The 10,000-nt window shown below is 44.5% G+C and overlaps 1 protein-coding gene across 1 annotated transcript in view; it reads left to right on the top strand.

Moving 5' to 3' along the window:
• Positions 1 to 10,000, top strand: part of dscamb (Down syndrome cell adhesion molecule b) — a 244,647-nt gene that overhangs the window by 32,409 nt on the left and 202,238 nt on the right. Inside the window, exons 2-3 of the mRNA XM_063204949.1 lie at positions 3,755 to 4,072; positions 7,663 to 7,809. Coding sequence (XP_063061019.1) covers positions 3,755 to 4,072; positions 7,663 to 7,809 — 465 coding nt within the window. The remainder of the gene's footprint in view (positions 1 to 3,754; positions 4,073 to 7,662; positions 7,810 to 10,000) is intronic.

A 10,000-nucleotide genomic window follows, 5' to 3' on the forward strand; every position in this document is an offset into this window, starting at 1 on the left:
AAAGGGCGTCTTGTCATTTACGATAATAAAATACAAAAGTCAAACATTTATTTAAGGCATTTAAGTCATTTCCTAACTCTTCGTATGTATATGGGGGTCATGGCAAATTTGTACTGTTTAGTTATAGCTCTAGTCTGTGGCCTAGAAGATGGACGCTAGTGTTAAAGACCTGAGCACTGAGAAACAGGCCATTTTCCATTCCGGGTTTCAGTGTGTCTTTTTTAAGCAGCCTCGACTTTGATGTGACACGCTCGTTTTTATGAGTCATATTTACTGCCCCGAGGATCGCTCCGCTGACATCTTTTGATGTTCAGAAATCAGCGGAAAACCTTGCACTAGACCTCCATTAGATATTCGTTTTAGAAAAGGCACTCGTTACTCTGAGCAGATTGGTAAAAAAAAGTCCTCTTTATAAATTAGCTTTTAAATTAGTTTCTGTGTGTGTGTGTGTGTGGTACGTGTGTATGTGTGTGCGCGTGTGTGGCGTCAAACACTTTGTATTCCTGTAGTGACCTTTAGAATAGCTTGCCCTATTTCCCTAAGGCAGAAGAAACAAAAATGGCTGCTGCGCTGTTGTTGTTTCTGCTTCTTGACACTCTTGCTGTTGCCACGGTTGTTGTCACTATGGCTTCCCTTCCTTCCCTCTGCCCTGGCAAAAACAAACACGCTCTCCACACACCAGTGTGGACAGCAACCATCCCCATTTTCTATTCCGACCCAATATTGGTCTCTCTGTCTGTCTGATCGCATGGCTTCAGGCTCCTTATCTCTGTAAACATCCCCTCTGCTTGTGCCCCCCCCCACACACACACACACACACACAATCCACCCCACCCCACCCTGCCCTAAGCATACGGTTTCTTCCTCACTGCTTCTTGTTAGCGCGATGATGAGGAAGGAAAAAAAGGGGGGGTGGGGGTGGGGGGTGGCTGGGACGAAAGCATGCGGTGCAGTACGCTGGCGCAGGGAAAAGCGTTTGCCACGAGTGACTGAGCGCGAGCGATTCGAGCGAGCACTGGACAATTATGGGGGAATATTGCAGGCCGGGCCGATGTTGGCTTTGGGTATTTCGCAGATCATTTGAGCTGGTGCCATCATGACATCTCATCGTGGCCCTCGCCTCTTTTTTCACACAGCTGAAGCCTGGCAATGCGGGAGGCTGGCTGTGTGCATGCAGGCAGACAAGTTGTGTCTATACATGCGTATGCATATGTGTATGTGTGTGGTGTGTGTGTGTGTGTCTGTGTGTGCGTTCTGTACCGTACCTGTCATTATGGCACATACTGTACACAGTAGACCTAATACTGTGTGAACATTACTGAGGGTTGATGAAAGGGCCAGATGAGATTATTCTTTCTGTGGTTATTATGTGTTGTTCACATTAACATGATGCCAGAATGTTACAAAAAACAATGCAAGAACAACCTCGGATGACCTGGCAACCTGGCTAACACAAGATGCACATATTGTTCAGAGCCGTAAATATCTTCATAGTTTATTAAAGCAATACCAGACCCAATGCAGTGTTTATATAGCCTCATGAACCATAAACACTACAGTCATCATACATCCTCATGTAACATTATCCTGGCCATCGTGACTGCAAAGTTCTTTCAAAATCCTAGTCTGCCCACAGTCTTTGGTGATTCCAGACTTCTCAGAGCGTAAGCAGTGTTGCTAATTTAGCGACTTCGCCATCTAGTGCCTTTTTAGCGAGCCAATAGCGAAATTCGCTGATTTTTTGGCAACACTGAGGGCAAACTGGTCGAAGGAAGAATCAGTCGGCACACTCATTCCTCTACTATCTTCACCTAGTAGCAGGTCCAATGGCAGGGCTAATACATGTTCACCTTGAACATGCCTTTTTGATGTTTACTTCAGGGATTCAGGGGAAATTTCGATATTCAAGAGATACCCAACTTGACCAGACTGAATTTTGTGTACTGTCATAGGAAGTATGGACGAACACAGGCTAAGGAACTGGCCAAGCCTAATAAACCATAATCAGTGGCGGAACAATTGCACAGAGGGCCCCAGGGCAAAACACTGATAGGGCCCCTCATACAGCCTGCCAAGGTTACAATAGGGCCCCCACTATCAATACGAGACGGCCCTGGGCCCTGGGGCCAATGCCCTGCTCGCCCCTCCTATAGCGCCGCCTCTGACCATAATTAGTACTTATACGTCCTTATAAACCACATTCCTTAACTGTAAACTATACACAGTTCTCCTTATAAACAATACCCAGTCATGCTTCTCAGTCTGTCATACACCAGATGCTTGGGATTCCCAAGCACAGTTATTTGGCCTCTTAAAAGGGGACTAAATATGTGACAGCTTGCTTCTGCCATATGTTTGTTTATAATTGTTTGTGTCTGTCTGTTAGCATATGCGTTGCATTGGTGTGATTGACTGTGTGCAAGTCAGTCAGACACAGAGGGGGAGAGAGAGTGTGTTTTTGTATGCTGTATGTGTGTACATTCACTGTAAAAGCGCAAATGGATATCTGCAAGTATAAATGTGTGTGTACATGTGTGTGTTTGAGCGTGTGCAAATCTTTGTGTGTTTGTATGTGTGTGTATGCGCGCGCTTTTGCATCGAAGTTGATGGAGCAGAGAGAGGCAGTGAGAGAGAATGAGAGAGAGAGGGTGGAAACCACTGCGATTTGAAACCTTGTTAGAAATTTATGAAGTGCTAAAATGTTTTATCCCTGGGGAGGGCACTGCCAGCTGTCACTGGTAAGCCCTTTGCTGCCTAGTAGCATGCATGCCAGGGAAGGAGCAGGAGCCAGAGCTTGAGTCGGGGCCTCAGACAGACACTCAGACTGACACCGCGTCTGACACAACGACTAAACGTGCGCTCAGATCAAAAATCGACAAAAGGAACAGGTCGTTAAGGTTGATGAAGACGCTTTGCCCTGAATTCTTTCTAGTTGGCCATGAGCAGGTCTTTATTATGGCAGAGCGTCTCTGTCGTGTGTTTCTCCAGCCCATAGTTTGTAACTACTTTACCTACATTGTTGGTTGCAATGCAATTACCCACTGGGAACCAACTGAGTTGCTAATTGGCTAGCAATAATGATTTCAAGAAACATATTTGACAATGTGTACATTACATTGTTTTTGTCGAACTACAGCACAGCTTGCTACCATGACACTTACCATGACTTTTTTGCAGTACGCACAAGTAAGACTAAATGAATCAATGGTGTTGATGATTTCATTGGTTATCGGCGCTATGCAGATTGTAAAACTTCTGCGTTGCTTGCTTGCCTTCGCCACGTTTGCTTACCTTCATAGGAATAACACTGTAGGCCTACTAAAATTCAGCTCACTTTGCTTGTATATATTTTCAATGTAAGTGACAAATGGTTGTTTTTACAACTATCATCAAATGAGTAACACAAATTAGCATCCTCATCTTCACACATAAAGATTCTCTCCCTCACCTTTTTTCAGCTATGTGCTAGGTGTAAGTTTTTAGCACCTGCAGATGTGCTAATACACAGGCTAACTCGATGTTTAGTCTACTGCAAGTAGCATGTTAACGGAAGTGCTGGTACTGTGATAAGATGTTTTAGCACTGTATAGGAGGTTACAGTTCTGCTGTGACTTCCCGTACACTTTCTGTTCCACTGTTTTGCTTTGCTCACTGGATATGGTTTATAATGTATTATACCACGGCAGGGTGGAATTTCCTTGTCAATGATTATATAAACTAACCTGTTCTTCCCTATCTCTCTCTCTGTTTGCAGTTTTCAGCGAAGATCTACATTCCAGCGTATATTTTGTCAATGCATCTCTGCAAGAGATAGTGTTTGCCAGCACCACAGGGACGCTGGTTCCCTGTCCGGCCGCGGCGGCTCCACCGGCCACGCTGCGCTGGTACCTCGCCACCGGGGAGGAGATCTACAATGTCCCAGGAATACGCCACGTGCACCAAAATGGCACGCTCCAGATCTTCAACTTCCTCCCCTCTGGCTTCAGCCAGCTCATCCACGACAACACGTACTATTGCACAGCCGAGAACCCCTCAGGGAAAATACGGAGCCAGGATGTTCACATTAAGGCCGGTGAGTGGAGATTTTTGTAAACACATCCGTTTAGGCCTTGTGTTCATACGTAAACAAGAGTTTTAGTTTTAGTTCCCTAAATTGTACATTTCTAAAACGCACCTGTGACAATGTTTTTTTAATACACATACTGTATTTATATTGCCGTTTCTGGAAACTAAAAATCTACCAACTTAGCGTCTTTTTGGGTGAATCTGGCAACTTGCATCTAACTTGAATCTGGCAACATTTAATCTTGCAAGTATCAAAATCATTGTTTTTCAACCTATTAATATCTGTAACTCTGCGCTGCCACCAGAAGCTGTATGCATGGTGAAGCAGTGCTGCATCAGGTATGATCTCTACACAGGCCTACCCTTAAACTTAATCAACATAGCCATTTAGAGACATTTTCTTGTACCATCAGTGCCGTGCGTCACATTATGATGTTGTATGACGTCATATGACGTCATACGATGCCATATGATGCCAATGAACGTAGCCTAGTAGCGATGTGAAACAACTTTTCAGACAGCCAATAGTGATTCATCTTTCACAGCCCTGGTTGGAGTGGAGTAGAAGGGGGAACAATTATCATGGTGGTTTTGCTCGGTGCCTGGCCAAAGCTGACAGCGACACTGACTACCGTAATGACATAGCGATAGCAATGTCGAATGAGCAGAGCATATTCTACAGAAGTGTTAAAGTGATATGCTTGATTTGCGTAACACAGAGGTAGTTGTAAACCTCTTACCAGAAGAGCATAGATGTTTTTCCTAAGTAAACGAAAGCCAATGCTCCCTCCTCTTCTCTGAGGTTTATGGTTATCTCCGGGTTAATGTGTCACTTAACCAAGTTCGCAGAAGGTGTATCCACCCATCTAAACACACTACACACTAACGTAAATGCTATTTTAATGCCATAGTCAGCCAGATGAATTGAATAGCTCCTAAATCAACATGAACAACCGTAGACACTAGACACTATTTTTTAATTTGGAAACCACATTTTGTAATGTTATTTCCCCTACCCTGAGCAGTAGACCTTAATATTTTATAAAAGCACTGTCTATTTCCAGTTGAAATAAAAGGCAACAGTAATAGACTCAGTCAGGCATAATAAACTCCAAACAAGAGCATTACGGAGGCTACTTCACCACATCTGAAAGTGTAGCATCGCTAACTGTTTAAGACAGCCTTGTGTATTTTATCATTATGTGCGGTATTTTTTATTTACTCTTCAAGTCCCAGCCAGTGCAGGCGTGTTTATTTTATGCTGTGTATCTACTGTAGGTCTACATTTCTTTTGAAAGACACAGGCTGTGCATTGCATTCATTTTAGTTTTGTATACTTTATACTTTATGCTTCCATCAGGTCGACGCTCCAATGTTCCACTAGCTCACAAAAACAGATATAAGAAATCCTTCATCCCCTCAACTGTAACCCTACTCAACAAAAGATGAACAATGACCAGCTATCCAGCCTCAAAATACATGTATTGTCTGTGAGAATTACTGGCGCCATGCTTAAGACAATTTTCTGTTTCATGTGGTACAATGTACTTTTTTAATATTACCTTATCTAATTTCATTTAGGCTATTTTATATATTTACATTTGCATTTTTTTATAACAGTTATATTATTAAATATGTAAATTTGTACCAGACTGTGCATTGCACTTATCTTATATTTATATTATATATTTCCTCTTAGAGTCAGTGCAGTGTATTTGCTATTACACGTTTGTATTTATTATCAAAGTTACAGCCTGTGCATTGTATTGTATTGTACACACAGCATTTATAGTTATTATTGTTAAATTCACATCTTGTGCATTACATTTATTTTACACATTAACGTTTCTTCTTAGAGTACAATCCTAGGCAGTATATTTCTTTTATATGTATATATTGTATTTCTTCCTAAGGTCCCATCTAGGCTGTGCGTGACGCCAGTCCTGGTCCCCCTCATAAGGAGGCCAATAGAGCCGTTGGTTCGTTAGGGGATTTAAAGGTTGTCGTCAGGTCTCCTGCAGGGATAAACTCCCGCAAAGCTGCACTAGGCCCTCCTGCTCTTAGATAAGATGATGGGTCGCAGTACAGTAGGGGTGCTGGATGGACATTTGTGTGTGTGTGTGTGTGTGTGTGTGTGTGTGTGTGTGTGTGTGTGTGTGTGTGTGTGTGTGTGTGTGTGTGTGTGTGTGTCTACGCGTGTGTGTGTGTGAAAGACGAAGAGCAGAGGCGGGAGGGTGGCAGGGCAGAATGAGCCTGTTATGTCTCGATAAAGGGATAGTTCGGGGTTGGGAAGGGAAGTGTGTGTGTGTGTGTGCGTGCGTGCGTGTGTGTGTGCGTACCTGTGCGTGTGTGTATGCGTGCATGTATGTGCATGTGAGAGCGTGTGTGTGTCTAGGGTGCACAGTGATGATTAAGGGTACATCGGTGCAGTAAGATACTACATGCATATACCCAAACCCCCTCTGCACTGTACTGTAAGGGTTAATCCATGCAAGCACAGCAGGTGCGCAGCCTCATCATCATTTATGACGGCCAGCCTTGGGATGCTCGTTGGAAACCCTCCCCAGATCACCCAGGCTTGCATTGCATTTCCTCGTCTATGCATTTTATCGTATTGAAGCCAGCCTACCTCAGCCATCCTCTTCTCGTTCGCCCTTCTCGAGGGCCTGTGATTAGTTAGTGCACATTTTCATACCATTTATCACTAACAGGGTGTTATTGAACACTGCCTGATGCATTAATGGAACGAGTTCCCCTGATACTTGCGTGAGGCGAGGGGAGGATAGCCGTGTCTATTAGTAATTGGGTACATAGTATATGGTAAGAGATGCACTGTAGGGTGCTGGATAAGATGTTTTGGTAGCGTAGCGTTTATTTACATACTGTATGCTAACGTGTCTGCTGCTATGAATAGCCTGTAGATACAGCGATAAGATAAGACTAGCCACCTTTTCATCCAGTGCTTTGTTGCTCGCATCTGATTTGCGGTTGTCATCAATGGCGGCCATTAACCGGAATTAGCAGACAGGAAATGATGTAAGAGCAGGAAATGACTAGCCGCTAGGGGCGTCTAGATTTCTAGGCTAGGAAATGACATGAATTGGGCGGAACAGGTGGATAGCACACACAAATTGTTCATGAAGTATATGCTGTAGAACATTACTAACTATTCTTACTTATTATTATACAGTGGTCCCTGGGTTGTCTGTGATGTTTTCTGCAGTCCATAGTAAGATACAAAAGAAAAAATAAGATGTCATGTTATGAAGATACTGATCTAAACTCTTGAGACATGGCCTTTTTATGAATTTGCTGTTACTAGAATGGCAATGACCAATTCATAATGCATTACTAAAGGCACTCTGTAATGCCATAGTAGTGTAGTATTATAGCAGAAAAATCTTTTCAAGGACTACAGCAGCGTTACTCTAGCAGAAATGTGTGCATTATGGGATTTTAATAAAATAATAAAACATAGTGTCCATTCCATTCCATTGGAGCTCACCAAGTTGCTGCATGTCTTGTGTCTACCTTTTCTCCCCCCTGTCTCTCTTTCTTTTTCTCCCCTCTGTCTCTCCTTCTTTTCTCTCGACGCAGTATTCCGGGAACCGTATACGGTGCGCGTGGAGGACCAGAAAGCCATGCGTGGCAGCGTAGCGGTCTTCAAGTGCATTATCCCTACTTTCGTCGACGCCTACGTCTCCGTCGTATCGTGGGAGAAGGACACCAACACACTAGGCTCAGGTATGACGCTTACAGTACTGTGTGTCCTATGTGTTTGTATGTTTTTGGGCTTATGGGCTAATGCCACGGCCAGAGGTTCTGACAGGTGGATGAAAAAAGCCAAACCACATTACACGCTATCAGTGATGGAACAATTGCACTCAGGGCCCCAAGGCACAACACTGATAGGACCCCCCTTACAGCCTGACAATGGTCATAAAATGGCTCCCACAACCAACAAGGCAGGTCCCTGGGCCTAGGGGCAAATGCTGTGCTTGCCCCCACATAGCTTATCCCCACCACACAACACACCACACAATATACACACGCTCTCTTATCTTTCTCCATGACCTAGGTACCCTTAGTATGACACTATCCCTACAGTGGTGTATCTCATGTCATGGTTTCCCCTTGCATTGCTAATATGTGCTTGGCTAAATGCAGAGGTTGAGTTTCGCTGTGTGTGCACTGAGTGCTGTTGTGTAGTGTGCTGCGTGACCATGTGGTCATTCAGTCATGATGACAAAATGGCAATCAACTTCTTCATATTCTGTGTTGTTTGTGATTTGTGGATATATGGGGCTGTTCGGGTTTTCCAGTGGGTTACAGTTGGGAAGAGTGACCTATGGCTCACCACACCAGACACCTAAACCACAACCACCATCTTTTCGGTGGTCCTCGTAAAAGTATTGATCCTTTGCATTTTTTCCCCGATTTGTATTCTCACATGAAATTGATGACAGAAATAGTTATTGCCACATACTGTATCCCCTCTTAAATTCTTAGTCAGTCTCAGAAGAGTAAAGGGTTGGAATAGATCAAGGAACTTTCCTGCCAGAATTCTGGAATTTTGGAATTGTGATTTTGTTTGTTTGTTCAGAATACGTTTTTTGGGGAACTTCCAGTAATGGCAGCCACGAGTATGAGCGTAGTGAGGGTGAACCCGCAAGCTAACTAACCTAACAAAAACCCATCATCTTAACCTAAGTCCCCACCCCATCTTCCTTCCAACCCTCCATCCTACCCCCACACCCCCTGACCTAACAAAAACCCCACACTCCCCAGCCAACACTCTAGCCCCCTTCACCCCCCAATGGTAGTGGCCATCAGCTCACTGCATCGACCCAGTTCCAGCCTGATTGCGAACGCTGAGTGCACCGGTTGAACACTTACATGTTAAATGGATGGGCTGAGTCTTCGATTGCCTACCGCACCCCACCACCCCATTTTCCTCATTCCCCCTACTCCCCCCGCCCCTCTCTCACCCCGTCTCTCACCCCTGGAGTGGAGTGGAGTGGGGTTGTTTTTAGCAGCGGTTGTACTGTACCCCATTGGGGGACCTAGGCGCAATATAGACATGGCCAGCCCCCCTTGTATTTTTTATGCTGATATTTACCATGATGGGGCTGATTGTTGGGATTTGGTTGGGCTGTGGGCTTATTGGTAAAACTGTCTGCCTATTGGTAAAACTGTCTCTGGTTGTTTTATTTGGGGCAGTTAAAACGTCTGGCCTCAGTGGCCTGTCCGATTGGATGGGTGGATGGAGGAGGGGTTGGGGGCAGAGGACATGGGGGACTACTGGGGGTGTAAATGGGGAAGCGAGTGGTGTGGCTGGAGTGTCAGACAAGGTTGCCAAATGTGACTCACGATTTTCAGCCCCAAAAAATACTCAGAACTCACCTGGAAGCACCAAATACTGCCCAACCCGAACTAAATTCTATTGATTTGCCCATTCTGCAAAAATTCCCTTTGTGTTACCCGCAGTCGGTTATCGTAAATAGCCCAATTGGACGGGAAATCGTCCAACTGGCAATATTGGTGTCTGAGTGATGGAGGAAAGGGTAGGGGGGATATAGCATGGTGCTGGGAATCTCATTTGCACCATATTCACCGAAGTTCAACTACAAACTGTTGCTCGAGTTGCTCAGATCTTCTCTTCTTAAATCTGGTGACAAAGCCTTATTGTCCAAATTGCTATATGAAATTTGCAGTAACTACAACATCCAACCTAATACCAAGACTTTGAAGGTTTTTTTTTTTTCATTTTCAATGTTGGCGTAGTTATTGCACTTTGTCTTTGTAGGGCAGGAAAGTAAGGGTGGGATTGTTATGGTGCTATCGGTGGTAGCGGTAGTGGGTGGGGTTGGGCGGGGTATTAGACGTGGGGGAAGGCTGAGGATCATCAGGGTAAGGGTGGGGTTGTGGTGGTACT

This window comes from Engraulis encrasicolus, chromosome 8 (assembly GCF_034702125.1).
Source record: "Engraulis encrasicolus isolate BLACKSEA-1 chromosome 8, IST_EnEncr_1.0, whole genome shotgun sequence".
Taxonomy (NCBI): domain Eukaryota; kingdom Metazoa; phylum Chordata; class Actinopteri; order Clupeiformes; family Engraulidae; genus Engraulis; species Engraulis encrasicolus.